This window comes from Notamacropus eugenii, chromosome X (assembly GCF_028372415.1).
Source record: "Notamacropus eugenii isolate mMacEug1 chromosome X, mMacEug1.pri_v2, whole genome shotgun sequence".
Taxonomy (NCBI): domain Eukaryota; kingdom Metazoa; phylum Chordata; class Mammalia; order Diprotodontia; family Macropodidae; genus Notamacropus; species Notamacropus eugenii.
Window position 1 is genome coordinate 22487396 of NC_092879.1, and position 15206 is coordinate 22502601.

Below are 15206 nucleotides of genomic sequence, written 5' to 3' on the forward strand. Positions count from 1 at the left end.
GTTGGGGACTGGAGGTTGATTCTTGTAATCAGAGAAAGACTCATCTATATTCATTAATCCACCTTCATCCCCCACCACACCCCACTCATTTATCCCTCAGAGGTACCACCCTCCCTTGCTTGGTAGGCCTCCGGGAAGTTGTTACCTGGCCCAAAGTCCCCCTTCCCCCCAGACCCTCCATCTACAATCCTGTAACAACTCTCCAAGACAGCCCCGGATCTACAGTTTCTTTGTTTGTTTCAATATAATCCTTGTTGTTGTGGCAATATAATCTTATCTCTGCTGATAGGTTGGTTTTTACAATTTACTCTTTTACGAATTTATCGGTCACCTCCGAGGGCAACGAGTCATACTTTGTAGCGAAGAATAAAAAAAAGAGAAAACTAGCGATTCAGCAAAACCTACTCATTAACTGTGTCAGGTACTGTAAGTAATATTCCACACCACTAGTCATCCACCTTTAAAAAAGGGAAGTCCGTCACCCCTTTAAATGAGATCTATCGACCCAGAAAGGGATGTTTGGTTAGGACAGCTTAGCAGCCGCCCCCATCCCCACCCCCATTCCCCTCCTAAATTCACGCTTCCCCATTTCCCTCCTTGGGCCATTCCATGAGCCCCATCCAGCGCCAAATGGAAGGGGGAGAAGGTCAAGGCTTGTGGGGGGAGAAAGGGGGGTGGGCAGTGTTTAAAGGTGCTCAGGGTTGCAAAAGGGGGGACGAGGAGCAGGAGCGAAGCCCAGGAGGGGGGGACTGGGGAGGGGAGACCGGAAAGTATGTGTGTTGCCGGGGGGAGGGAGACAGGCGTTCTCGAAGAAAGGGAAGTAAAGGTTACAGGGAGGGCAGGGAGGGCAGTGATACGGGAGCCAGGGCTGACCCGAAGGCTTCGCTCTGCGGCAGTCTGGCAGGCGGGGGTGGGGTGCGGGGGGTGCCAGGGCAGAGCGCTGTAGGACTTGGGGGCGGGGAGGGGAATCCGCTAAGAAGCCTTTGCCAGCGGGGGCCCAACCCATCCCAAGCGAGCGTGCTGGGAGGAGGAAGGCAAGGAGGTGGGCGGAGTGATGGAGAGGGAGGAACGAGGAGTCGACTGTCGGGGGTGGGGCGACAGTGACATCACCTCGGAGCAGGCTCTTAAGCGGCCCCGAGTCGGGGGGAGAGAATTGTTCTGCCCGCTGGGGAGAGAGCTCGGAGATCGGAGCGGAGGAGCAGGCGATCAGCCCGGAGTCGGAGTTACTGGGGATAGCCCAAGGTAGGAGGAGAGCCTTTCGGGCTCGGGCCGGAAGGCCCCCCCCCCCCCTGCTCTGCAGGGACCCCGCCACCACCTTCTCGGCCGTCTTCTTCCAGAGTTTGCCGACAGCGAGCAGACCTCCACTCGGCCGCTTGCCCCTTGGCATTCTATGCCTCCCGGAGTGCCCAGGTGAACCTCGGGCCCCGCTAAGCCCCCATAGGCGTCCCCCGCTGTAGCCGCCACCGCCACCGCCACCGCCAGCGCCGTCGCAGCCGCCGGGCCGAGTCCCCAGCAGCTGTCCGAGTCTCCCCCCTCCAGCCCCGGACACACATGAGATTCTTCAGGCTGACTTTCAAGTGTTTTGTCGATTGCTTCTGAGTCCCCCCCTCCCGCCCCCTCGAACCTCACAACCCTTTATCCTCCCCCCAACTAGGGGAATCCCCATCCTTTCCCCTTCCCCTCCCCCCTCCCCTTCCCTCTGGCAAAGTTAACCCCCCTCCCCAAATTCTGGGGGCTGCTCCCTTGCTGCCCCCGTAGATCTTGGGCTTGTGTCCCCCTCCCCCAATTGTTAGGGGCATCTGCTGTCGACAGTTGGCGAATTCTTTAGAGGGGATTTGAGGAGACCACCTTGTGCGTCGGAGTACCCGGGCCTCCTTTAAAGGGTCAGGAGTACCCAGACAGTGTCCTTTGTATTCTCTCCGTGATCCCCCCTCACCCTAATCCGAGCCCTCTGTCGTATTCACACACACACACACACACACACACACCCCACACACACACACATACATACACACACTTCACACACACACACACACATACATACACACACTTCACACACACCCCCAGCCCTGCCTAGTAGCGGGGCCATGGCGAAGAAGACCACAGAGAACGGCATCTACAGCGTGTCTAGAGAAAAGAAGGCCTCCCTTCTTGACCCCGCGGACGGGGCCCCCCCAGTCAAGGCGGAGGTGGCAGCAGCCGGGCGGGGGGCCCCGGGCCCAGGCCTGGCCATCCCGCCCCGGGAGACATGGACCCGCCAGATGGACTTCATCATGTCTTGTGTGGGTTTCGCGGTGGGCCTTGGCAACGTCTGGCGTTTCCCGTACCTGTGCTACAAGAACGGCGGAGGTGAGTGTGCAGCTGGCTTATCTTCTCTCCCGGATGCTCACCTCCTGGCCCACATCAGTGTCCGTCCCCCCCACCTTCTCTAACCCCCCCCCCACTTGTCTATCCTATTCCTCCAGCCCTGCTCCCTTTCCCTCCGACCCCATCCCCCCATCTGCTTCACCTCCAGCTCCTAATCCTTGGCAGACCGTTTTCCCCCGTCTATCTCTCCTTGCTTCTCACCGCCTAGCCTACTTTGCCAGTTGAACTCCACACACGCCCCTCCATTGCCCTGGTCATCCATCGGCCTCCTTCCTCCCTTTGGTCCATCCCTACCCAGTCAGAGATGCCAAAGTCCATGGACAGGGAGGACCCGGAAGGGGAGGGGAAAAGGGTTGTGTGTAGATGGGGTGGGGGGGAAGGGATATCGAGAACGCCAGCAAGTAGTGACTGGGGTCCTGAAGTCCCCTCTTCCTGAGTCTTCAATGTTCCCAGGGGTGGAACTAGGGGCTGGGAGATGCCCCCGGGGTGGGCCCAGGTCTGCCACTCTCATTGCTTTGCCCACCCTAAAAGCTGGGGAACTGTAAATGGGAAGGATAGTGAAGACTCTTGGTTGGGGGGGTGAGGGTGGAAGTAGGGGTTGGAGATGGGGAACAGTGAAGGGAATTTGAAAGGCAAGAGAAAGGCCTTTTCTGAAACGGTTTTGCCCCCTCCCCAATCCATCTCAGGGGCTGACTGCCCCTTTAAGAGCATGGGTTACTGGGAGAGCTCTAGGAGGTGTCTGCCTGACACCCCCCCCCTACCCCCCCCCCCCAGGGCCCACAGTACCATACTGAGTGAGTGCACACCTTCCTGCACTGCACAATGGGCCACTATCTGACTGCCTGTCACACTGGGTGCTTCTGCCCCCTTAGGTACACAGGCCTGGCTTTATGTACACATGCGTACGCACTTACACGTGTTCTACGCATGTGTTTATCATTCATGCTCATGCACATGCTGTTACATGTGAATACACGTACCCCACAGGGTACGTGCACTCAGTCATCGCTCATGTATACATGACGACATGTTGCATGTATGTTCTTGGTGTGTTCATAAGGCGTATGGAGTCATAATTTGCACCCCAAGGGGGGGGGCTGCTCGTGGGGAGGGTGCTGTCTAGATACCATTATATTAAGGAGAGTGAACCAGAATCTGGAGGTTCAGGGGCCCAGCAGCATTAGGGGTCTGAGAAGCCAGAAATCTGATGCTCAGCTCTGCTATCTGGGGGAGAAGGAGAGGATTGGGGAGGAGTAGGATAAGATGGTCCCAGATCCTCAGTATCTCAGTGGGTTATGGGTTCCTCTCTCCCTCCTCCCAGCCACTGTCCTTGGCCTTGACCCTTCTGCTAGCCCAATCCTCAGTGCCTGAGGCCCTGGGGGAGGAGGCTGGGTTAGAAGGAGGGGGGCAGGCTTAGAAGGTAAAAGCAGCGTCTCCAACCCAGTTCAACAGGGCTGGGACTTCTAGCTGGCTCATACACCCTCCCATCACCTCCCTGTACCCTCCATCAATTCCCTGGGCCCACTGGTCCCATGTCTCTCTGACCTTTCTCCTTTCTCCTCCCATTCTCTTCTCCTTTCCCTGTCTTTCATCTCTGTCCCTGCCTCCGGTCTTATCTCTTGACCCTATCCCAGGCTGGGGCTCCGTTTTCCATTTCCTCCAGAAAGCTCTCCCTGGCCTCCCCCATCTGTCCTTTTCTCCTGCCCAGGTTGGGGGACCCTGGGGCCCCTCCCTGGCTCACCAGCTGTCTCCACCCCCTGGCGTGGGTTTCTCTCACATGCATGCTTGTGGCTGTTGCGTCACATGACGCAGTATGGCGCAGACACATGAGGCAGGCAGCATGGTTCACAATATCTTGTAGGGATTACGTGTGACCTGAAGCTTGAGGAGTCTGAGCTCTGTGGCCATCTGCCTCTGGCTCGGTCTTGTTTTCTGCTGTTCACACCCACCTGTGTGTATGCATGTATGTGTGTATATGTATGTATGTTGCTAAGGAAGACTGGCTCACTGGGGACAGCATCATGAATAACCCAAGATGATTGCCTTTTCCCTCCATCCCACACCCCCTTTCCTTTCTCCCCCACCCCAAACTTGTCCCAACCTGCCTGGGGTAGGGAGCTGGGTGAGGCCCCAGCAGGGGGTCTGGGCAATGAGAGGGAAGGCCTATTGGCCTCCTGAGCCGACCTATGGAGCACCTCCCCCACCCCCAGCACCATCTGCCACTGTCAAAGTTGACCACCCCCTCCCTCCAATTTCCAGCTCCCCAGCCCCTGGAGTGAATAACGCAGGGACTGCTGGAGCCTGCTAGCCCAGGACCCAGCCTCCTTCTACCCTGCAGTCTCAGGGGATCACTGCAGGCAGGAGGAAGGGGCTTCAATGACCCCCTACTGCTTTTGTCCTCACCATCCTTCCCCAGTGTCCAACTATAAGAGCCAAGAGAGGGAAACAGTCTGATGTTGGGAGAGAGAACTTGGAGATTTTTAAAGTCAAGAAGACTTAGTTTTGAATTCTGGATTTTGTAATGGTTCTCTTAGGTGACCTTGGGCAAGTCACTACCCCTCTGGGCCTCAGTTACCTCATGTCAAATGAGGGGATTGGATTAGGTCTTTAAAAGTCCTTTGCTTTGGGTTCTTCCTTCCCCAAAAGCAGTCACAATGGAAAGCAATTTGATAGACCAAAAACCCTCTCCTTCAAGGCCTATAGGTGACAGAGTGGACAGCATGTTTGACATCTTAGCTGTGTGACCCTGTGTTGTCACATCTCTGAGCTGGTTTCCTCCTAAAGTTGTGGCAGATATAACAAAAGCACTGCCTTAATGCACCAGTCATATAAATGGTGGCTTTGATATTCCCACACCTTCTGGTCCCCTCCTGTTTTTCTATACTCACTTTGAATTGTTTTGAACCGCACCATCTCCCTGAAGCCTCAAGCTCATGGGTGGCCTGATGGCCAGCTGGACTTTAGCTGCTGTGCCAAACTGCTTCTACCAGCTGTGAAGGCCATTTTAATAATACTTGAAGCTTTGGAAAGATGCCCAACATCTCATCTATCCTCTCATCAGACCCTCCCCACAACCTTTGATGCCCTGACTTGTACCAGGGTCCCCCAGGCTTTTACAGCAGAGGAAACAGGCTCAAGATTTGATAACTTGCCCACAGTTAATACTGCTGGGTAGGATGCAAACCCAGAGCTTTGAGACTTCCTGTCCAGAACTATAGCTGGCATTTTGTTACCACTGTATAAATCCTAGAAGCTAGTGTCTGGCACAGGAGTGCCAGGGGTATTGCCCAGGATGGGAGGCATGGTGGCATGTTTCCCTAAGTTTTTTCCCTGAGTGATATCTTGATAAGTTCTTATTCATATATTTTACATTCCATAGCAAGCCATCCCTTAGTAAAATTTCAGCAAAACAGATTAACCAATTATGATGAGGAAATGGGAATCTTCCACTCCCATACATCCCCCACCTCAGCAAAGAAGGGGGTGGGGTACCAGAATAGAACAGGACATTTCATCTTTTCATTTTTTCATTTCATGTAATTCAGGACAAAGTTGGTGATTATGGATACCGTTCAGTTACATCCTGTCTTTTATCCATTCCTGTACCCATCTGTTTTCGGTCTCTAACTACCTCTTCTCCCACCTAACTTTCCTGACCAGGAGGCCTGGGCTCAGGCTGTGTTTCTCAAATTGCCTTGTGGGTGATATTGGCCAAACCAGTCAGTCACATCTGATTGTCTGTGGAGACAGTCTGTGCTGGGAAGCTGGTCCACTTAAGGCCAAAGGACAGGATGTGACAGACCAACCCCACCTCCAATAAACAGCCTTACCCTGGCTGAGAGAGCCTGGCATTGGTTGTCCCAAGTGGGCAAGGTAGCCTTCCTAGAGGTAGGGCCCCTTGAAAACAAGGCTGAGTGAAAATTCAAAGACTAAACTGGTAGGCTAGGGAGCTAGCCATGCTAGGCCCATGAGCTGAGCCCAGTGGGATGGGGAAATGTGGCCGAGTAACCAAAAGATAGGGATGACTTTCTGGACAGCCTTCAAACCTGGCCAAGTTATGGGGTAAGACAAGACCTCTCCCATGTGATCTTATGGCAACCCTGGGAAGTATTTTATAAATAGGGAACTTTAGAGCTCCGAGGGGTTAAGTGGTTTGCCCACAGTTACTCAGCTAGCTTCAATGGGGAATTCAAACCCAAGTCTCCTTTGGGAAAGAGATAAATAGTCTTCTGAAGAGATAATTGAATGTGGGATGTGACTTGGATGGGATTGTTTTTTTTTCCCCCACAGGAGTATTTCTCATCCCCTATCTTCTGATTGCTCTCCTGGGAGGGATCCCCATTTTCTTTCTGGAGATCTCACTGGGCCAGTTTATGAAAGCTGGCAGCATCAACGTTTGGAACATCTGCCCCCTCTTCAAAGGTTGGCATCTTTAAGCAGCTTCCTTCCTGTGCCGTGTAGGCCACGCTTACTTTTAAGCTGCGGGTCTGGGCAGAGGGAGGTTCTGGTTGGCCAGGTTAGGTGGTTTGTAGAAGACTTTCTGGGCTGGGCAGGTTGGATGGCCTAGGAAGGACATCAAGGCCCTAATAACTGTGATCTTTTCTATCCGTTCAGGCCTAGGCTTTGCCTCCATGGTGATTGTCTTCTATTGTAACACTTACTACATTATGGTGCTGGCCTGGGGTTTCTACTACATGGTGAAGTCCTTCACAGCCTCACTGCCCTGGGCCTCCTGCGGGCATGACTGGAACACCCCAGAGTGTGTGGAGATCTTCCGCCAGGAGGATTGTGCCAATGCCAGTGTGGCCAACCTCACCTGTGACCAGCTCTCAGATCAGCGCTCCCCTGTCATTGACTTCTGGGAGTGAGTCCACCCCCCCACCCTCCAGCTTGTTATGGGGATGGTTTGGGCCCTGTGTGCCAATAGAAAGGCCCCCTACCCCCTACCCCTATCCCTAGTCAAACACTTGGTCACCCTTTTCTTTCCCCAAGGCACAAGTCCTTCATTCTCTTGACATCTCCCCTTCTAGAAAGAAAGTCCTTCGCCTGTCTTCAGGTCTGGATGTACCTGGGGATCTCAACTGGGAGGTGACCCTCTGCCTTCTAGCCTGTTGGGTTTTGGTCTACTTCTGTGTATGGAAGGGAGTCAAGTCATCTGGAAAGGTAACTGCTTACCCCACATACCCACCCTGCCTTAAACCCTAGGCATCCCCTCTCCCTGCCCCTTCCCAACTGACTGCCCTCCAATTCAGTTCTCTGGTACCCAGCAGTGTCCCAGACTCCAGCCCTCAGCAAAATCTTACAAAATCTGGGAAGAGACCATAGGTCTTCATAGGAAATGCTGTCTCCTGTAGGTTCACAATCAATCCATCAATACCCATAAGCCTCCACTCATACACACAGGGGCAGGCAATCCTCACTCATCCTCAACTCACCCCCTTCACTCTCAGACTCTGAGGCTCATAGGCTGGGATATGGATGCTGTTTCCACAGCAACAGCCTAACAATGTTCCATCCTGGCCTCTTTCCCAGTCCCAGCCCTGTTGGGGGAGGGGAAGGAAGAGCAAAGCCCTGCTCCCCTGCTGGTCTGACACCCCACCCCCCCAACTTGTCCAGGGTCTGGGGGACACTGCATTCCCTCTGCCACCCTCTCCCCAATAGGTCATGGGCCACAGGCCCTTCCCTTGCCCTTGATTCTCTAGAATCCAATATAGTTGGGGCACTGGGGCGGGGCGGGGGGGGGGGGGTGGAGAAAGGAGGTCCCAACTGCTTCCTCTCTAGTTCTCCCCTCTCTGCTCCTGACCTGACCCCATTGTCAGGGATGGGGGGGGAGGGTGAGCAAAGGGACGGACTGGGGATGGATGGACAGTTAGTCCTTGGGCCTCTTCTGGTATTGAGACAATGGAGAGAGGCAAAGGGGAGAGGAGTGGGGGCAGGGGCAAAGAAGAGAGAACAGGTGAACAAAGGCAGCAGGGGACTGTGGCCCTAGGAGAGTTTTCATGTATGTGGCAGACTCCAAAGGTTCCCTATTCTCATCCAAGCATCCCCACCCCTGTAGCCTGGGCAGCTGCTGGAGTGGGGGAGGGTTCAAGGGAGGATTAGAAGACCCAAGGCCTTCCAGAGAAGGCCTCTGAAGAGAGAAAGGCCAGGGAAGGTGGGGCTGAGCTAAGCTGGGAGGCCTAGCTGGAGGAGGGAGATTTTAGGCTTGTTGGACCCAAGCAGCACATCTTGGGCCTCTAACTGGGCCTTGGTTCTGGTCTTGATGCAGATTGTTTATTTCACTGCTACATTCCCGTATGTTGTCCTCCTCGTCCTGCTGGTGAGGGGGGTCATGCTACCAGGGGCACTGGACGGCATCATCTACTATCTCAAGCCTGATTGGTCAAAGCTGGGGTCTCCACAGGTAAACTGCCTCCCTGCCCCTAATCTCTAATCTTCAGATATTTGGAGTAAAAGAAATTTTTACTTCAGAGTTCAGTCTCTGCCATAAACAAGGCTTATGCCAGCTTTGAAAAGGTCCCACTGAGGCAGACCAGGAAATTCTTCCGTGTTAACCTAGAGCACAGAGAAGTCGAGTCACACACAAGCAAGACTTGAACTAGAACCCAGGCTTTGATTCAGGGGCCATTCTATTCCAGAGCACTTTCCACTCCCCCCCACCCCAAACAATTTACAAAGGAGGAAACTGAGGGCAGGAAATATTTGGTTTTTGTATTCTCAGCACCCTACATTGGCCATAGCAGCATAGGTGATGAATTGAGAGAGCAGGAAGCTGTATTATGCCAAGGTCAGCTCAAGTCTGGCATTTGGAAAGTGGTGGTCCTTGCCTGGGGGCTCCTCCCTAGGTTCCCTGCCCTGGGCCTCCTGACCCTCTTGCTCATTGTATGTACTCTCCTTGACCCCCAGGTATGGATTGATGCTGGCACACAGATCTTCTTTTCCTATGCCATCGGCCTGGGGGCACTCACTGCCCTGGGCAGCTACAATCGTTTTAACAACAACTGCTACAAGTAAGGCACTTCCCCCTCCCCAAAAAAGCATTCTTCTCTGGAACTTGGATCCTCTATCTTCCACTCACTTCCCCTTCCACAGCTACAGTGGCATCTGCTAACTCCCCTCTCTGTTCCAGGGATGCCATCATACTGGCACTCATCAACAGTGGTACCAGCTTCTTTGCTGGCTTTGTGGTGTTCTCCATCCTGGGTTTCATGGCCACAGAACAGGGTATACACATCTCCAAGGTGGCTGAGTCAGGTGTGTGAGGGTCTGCTGGGTCAGGGAGGGTCAGTTTTGAGCCAGATGGTTTGAGCAGTCCAGTCCCCTTTGATACAGGAAACCCACATGCAGATTCCCAAACTGAGAACTGCTGCACCTCCCTATTTTATAGAAAAATTGTCTGGAAAATTTGAGACTGGCCCAAGGTCACATAGGTGGTCAGCGTAAAGCCAGCATTTGAACGCGCACACACACCCCATAGGATACCGGTATTGAGTTAGGAGGCAGAAGTTCCATTCAAAGCCCCACTGCCTTGGCTCCTGTGTGACCCAATACTTTTTGCTATTCCTGCGCTTTATCAGATCACTTGAACCTAGGGGGCTTCAGTTCTCTCCTGTAAAAGTATGTAGGGGGGTGGCAGAGGAGTTTGGCATAAAGTGGTTTCCAGGGCCGCCTCCAACTCTCCATCTGGGAGCCACACCCAGCCAGGGCCTGGGAGGTAACAGGAGCTGACATTTCTAGCACATGGGAGGTTTTACAAAGTGCTTTTGGTCGGCCCATTTTCTCACTGGACCAACACTAACTGTGGGAGGCTGCTCTCCTGTTACTATCCTTGTAGGAAAGGAAACTGCACCCTAGAGTGGTCATGCGCCCAGGGTAGCACATTGGTAGGAATTCGAACTCAAGGTTCTCAGACACAGCCCTAGCACGTTTTGCAGTCCACCAAGCTGCCTGAAATTTCAACACAAAGGCAGTGGGGTGGCCTGCAGCAAACAGCTGTCCTGGCACTTGAGTGAAAGACCCACAGGCCTCTGAATCAAGCTGGGTGAGTGCTGAGCTCCTGGCCCAAGACAGAAGGGAACCCAGAAGGTAGCTGCTCCCTACGCTCTGCAGGGCACTCCCTGACTTGGAGGCCAGGAGGAAAAGCTCATTTGTTTAAAAAGTTAAAATAGGAGGTCAAGTAGTAGCGGGAGGGAGGGTTTTTGTGCTCTCCCTGTTGCTCCAAGCTCTGCTGGCCAGTTTCCTCAGGACCAGGAAAGTGTTCCAGTGTAGGTTCTTGTGCTGTGCTGCCCCAAGGGTTAATGGGTGACCTCTCTGGTTTCAGCAGCTGCTGTAGACCAGCTGCCCCTCCCTGGTTAGGGATCAGATGTCAGGCTGGAGGAGGGGAATGGAAGGCACAAGTCATCAAGATTCTGATTGGGGTGGGTTGGAAGGAGGGTCATGGTTATGGGCACTTGAGCTAGGAGCTAAGCCCTCTTTGGGTCCTTGGATAAACAGATAATAGGTCAAGATAATTAAAGGTGGGTGAGAAGCAGCATGCCCAGTGCCTCAAGGAAACCTGTGCTCAGAGGGGGATGCCCACCATGAGCCAAGGAATTCTCCATGGCAGTAAGTGCATGGATGCCCCTGGGGGAGGACTGCTGATCAGAACTATCTTATCCAACAGGACCAGGGCTGGCCTTCATTGCATATCCCCGGGCAGTTACCCTGATGCCTATGGCCCCACTCTGGGCTGCCCTCTTCTTCTTCATGTTACTGCTGCTTGGCCTAGATAGCCAGGTGGGTCCCAGGCTGGGAGGGAGGTATTCTGGGAGGGGAAGGGGAAGCAACCTCCAGTTCTAAGCTGTCTTCTCTTCCCCACTGTGTTATGTTGGCCTGCAGTTCGTAGGGGTAGAAGGATTTGTCACTGGCCTCCTGGATCTCCTTCCGGCCTCCTACTACTTTCGTTTCCATCGGGAGATCTCTGTTGCTTTGTGCTGTGTAGTCTGCTTCATCATTGACCTCTCCATGGTTACTGAAGTAAGTTGGAATGGGGTGGAAGGGGGTAGGAAGGGAGAAGGAAGAGCTTTGATCTGACCTTGACTTCTGTTTCCCTCATTCAAGGGCGGCATGTACGTCTTCCAGCTGTTTGACTACTATTCCGCCAGTGGTATGACTTTGCTGTGGCAGGCTTTCTGGGAGTGTGCAGTGGTTGCCTGGGTTTATGGTAAATGAAAACATGGGGAGAGATCCTCTGTTTAGGTGGGCAAGGTTTGGGGGTCAGATGGGCTAGCTGGGGGGTAATTGGATAGATCAGTGCTCCTCCCCCCTCCCAACCCCATCCTGTGCACTAGGTGCTGACCGGTTCATGGATGATGTTGCCTGTATGATCGGCTACCGGCCTTCCCCTTGGATGAAATGGTGCTGGTCCTTCTTCACTCCACTGGTCTGCATGGTAACAGCTAGGGAGGGGGACAATTGGGATGTTGAGTGGAGGATCACTAAAGATGGAGGGAGGCTGGCTGGGAGAGAGGTACAGCCAGTGGCTGCTGGGTGGGTGTGACTGCTAGCCTTCTTCATCCCCCTCAGGGCATCTTCACCTTCAACGTGGCATATTACAAACCACTTGTGTACAACAACACCTACGTGTACCCATGGTGGGGCGAAGCAGTGGGCTGGTGCTTCGCCTTTTCCTCCATGCTGTGTGTGCCGCTTTACCTACTCTACCACCTCCTTGGGGCCAAGGGGACATTCATTGAGGTCAGCCTTGGCTGAAGGTCGTCCCTCTTACCTTGTTTTTGTCTGTCTGCCTTACAATACACCTGGGACCAGCAATACCATTCAGTCTATTCTAAACTGGAATTTATAATTAACTGGAATCCACTGGAGCCTTGGGATCCATTTTAAAGATGAGGAAACTGAGACCCAAGAGTCTCAAAGTGACAGGCCTGTGGTCCCAGTTACACTGAGTGCCTGTTTTAAGCCCAGACACTGTCCCCAGGGAGTTCCTGCTCCCCAGTTTCCCAGTCTCACTAGAGAGACAGGCTTACTCAAACATGGTCAGAAATAACCACTGGCATTGCCCATGTGTGCTGAGCCCAAGAAAGACACCCAGGCTAGACCTTGAGAAATGAAATTGGCTCATGTTGGGGGAGATAATTAATACCCAGGAAGAATCTCCAGGCATAGTCTTGGAGAGGCCATAGCCCCCAGGCAATGGGGCTGAGGTGGGGGGGGGGGGCGGGGAGCCAGTATACACTATGCTGTGGGGAGTGCCTGGGTTGAAGTGGGTGGGCCCATGGGGTTAGACTATTAGGAGGCAAGGGACCTTCTGGGAAATGAAGAATTCCTGGAGGAGATGGGGACCCTGTTGGAACTAACCTTCTCCTCTTTCCCCCACACAGCGTTGGCGTGACCTGACCCAGCCAGTGTGGGGTCTTCATCACTTGGAGTACAAGGCTCAGGACTCTGACGTCAGGGGCCTGACCACCCTGACTCCAGTGTCTGAGAGCAGCAAGGTCATCGTAGTGGAGAGCGTCATGTGACCTACCCTTGAAGGGGTGGGGCAGGAAGGGGGGCACCTGCCTCTGCCCCCAGTGCCCAAAGCCAACCGGGGAGAGACAGTCATGCTCCCCCTCTCCTTTGCCTACCCACCCCCCACCAGCCTCCCTTCTTTGTAGCCATAGTAAACCCCCTCTCACTCCTTTCAACCCCCCTCACTGAGACCCTGGGGAGGGGGGAGCCTTTTCTGTATGATATTGATAGAGGGGACCCGGGTCAGGCTGGGGCCACAGTGTATGAGTGAGTTGAACTGGTTTTCTTTCTTTTTTTAAAATAAAACACCAAAAAAAATAAAATTTTAAAAAACACCCACCAAAATCAAGAGCCCACCCCCACCCATGGCACCCGCCCAGCTGAGGAGGGAGCTGGCCTCCAGAGGAGCAAGCCCCTTTTTGGTGGATGGTTGGACCCCTTTGGGTCACTACAATGGGATCCCCTCCATCCTATGTATGAGTGTGTGGAGCAACTCAGCTGGAGTAAAAAGTCCTTCCTCTCCCTGCTTCCCTCCCCCCCCCCCCCCAAAGCTCATCATAGCTTTTAGAGCTTGTTGGTTAAGAGTCTTCTGACCCCCTGACCCTCAAGACTAAATTCCTCACAACCCCCAAGATCAAGGTGTGTATGTGTGTGTGGGTGGGTGGTGTTTGCCTGCGCATGTATGTGTACATATATACAGTGGCTATATAGATATATACAGTATATAGATATATACAATACATATATATATACAGTATATAGATATATATGGAATTGAGAAATTGAGGTGTAAATTATGCCTGAGGGCAAAGAAGACTTGTATTTTGCACATTTTGTAAAAACTCTTAAAGAGAAGTGATTTCTGCCTGTATATTTCTAAAAAGAGAAGCAACCCTCTTCCCCCAACCCCAAGAGAGCCTGATAGAGATCTAATTTTGTTAGAAAAAAAAAAAAAGCTGAAAAAAATCCTGGTTTTGTCACAGGTTTTTGGTCCTCAGTTCTAACTTCCTCACCCCCAGTGGTGAGGGGAGTTCAGGTCTGGGAGGCTGGATCCCTGCCTCTACCCCCTCCCCAGAAGTTGCCTGCCTGTGGCATGGTGCCCAGTATTCTATGTATTGAGGCTTGGCCTTTTAGGAGGGAGGGAAGGGGCATCTCCCTAAAACACCAGCTTGGCACAGCCCATGGTGCCACTGTTCACACTCACTCCCAGCCCCCTTCTCTTAATGCCATCCTGGGAAGGGGAAGAAAGGGGCACTGCAGGGCACCTCAGAGGGCCCATGTCTTCCCCCCCCCCCCCCTTTTGCCCCTTCTATGTCTGATGCACTTTGCATATCTCAGTCTTCCACATAGAAGCTTTAACCCGCCTTGTGTCAAAAAAGCAAAAATCCTGACAGCCAAAACGGGCCTCATAGAGACCAGGCCCACTCCAGGTCTTGGGGGGCCCTGGGATGTTGTGACTGCTAAAAAAAAGCCACCTGCAAACATAGCAATAAAGACATGTCATTTTTCAAATTGTTGCTCTGTCTTTCCTTTGGGGGACAGGTGCCACCAAAGTGTCCTTCCCCATAATCCATTTCCCATCATGGTTCTATTTTGCAATGATTTTTTTTTTTTTTTGGACAAGTCCACTGCCCTGGTTCACAACCTCTAGTGGTTAAGAATTTGTCTTAAATCACTTTTGTCGTAACACATTTATCCCCGTGATATGCCACAAAACTCAATCTTTTGGCATTTCAAGTCCCTCAAAGTTGGCATTTTGGCACTTTTCCTTTAGATTTGATTTCCCTCAGGGTTACTCCACAGACCTGGGCTGAAAAAAATCAGTCTGAAATAGTTTCAAGTCCACATTGGATGGAGCACAGCCATGCCCTCAGCTGTTTTTTCCCCTATTTTCTTCTCTCTCCAGTTAAAGTAAACATTCTATCTTGGAATTCATAGGATGTGGTTTTCTCCCTCCTGTCACTGGGCACCATTTCTGGGTCTCACCTTTAAGAGTGGCTTCTCCAAGGGCTTCTTGGGTTCCAAGAACACCTCCACAGTTCAGCCAAAAAATTGGGAAATGTTCTTCCACAAATTAAACCCATAGGGTGAAAGAGTGGCCATTCCCATGCCTTCCTCTCAACCCCCCCATACGCACCTTGAATTCAATAGAATTCAAGTTGTTAAAACAACATGACACCTCGTTTTGCTCATTGAGTTGATCCTGCTCCCTCCATTTTGGTATTTCCAAGGTCATTTGATACAATGGCCACCATCCTTGGGAATAGCGCGGGTGGGTGGTTTCTCTTCCATTGGTCTTTGGGCATTTTGGATTCTGTATTTTTGGCTCC

At 52.7% G+C, this 15206-nt stretch overlaps 1 protein-coding gene across 1 annotated transcript; it reads left to right on the top strand.

Moving 5' to 3' along the window:
• The first annotated feature begins 1153 nt into the window (after nucleotides 1-1153).
• Nucleotides 1154-14388, top strand: SLC6A8 (solute carrier family 6 member 8). The gene is made up of 13 exons (XM_072626098.1): nucleotides 1154-2349; nucleotides 6658-6789; nucleotides 6982-7231; nucleotides 7398-7530; nucleotides 8636-8770; nucleotides 9274-9377; nucleotides 9497-9621; nucleotides 11030-11142; nucleotides 11245-11382; nucleotides 11467-11569; nucleotides 11697-11797; nucleotides 11932-12102; nucleotides 12747-14388. Exons 1-13 carry the CDS (start codon nucleotides 2088-2090, stop codon nucleotides 12885-12887), a joined length of 1908 nt encoding a protein of 635 aa, XP_072482199.1. The 5' UTR covers nucleotides 1154-2087; the 3' UTR covers nucleotides 12888-14388.
• Nucleotides 14389-15206: the final 818 nt, after the last annotated feature.

Bases quoted from the DNA above. Each gene is read 5' to 3' on its own strand.
- SLC6A8 (XM_072626098.1), top strand. From the start codon at position 2,088: ATGGCGAAGAAGACCACAGAGAACGGCATCTACAGCGTGTCTAGAGAA. The intron at 8,771-9,273 runs GTAAACTGCCTC...CTTGACCCCCAG, and splicing joins CAAAGCTGGGGTCTCCACAG to GTATGGATTGATGCTGGCAC. The intron at 11,143-11,244 runs GTGGGTCCCAGG...GTTGGCCTGCAG, and splicing joins TGCTTGGCCTAGATAGCCAG to TTCGTAGGGGTAGAAGGATT.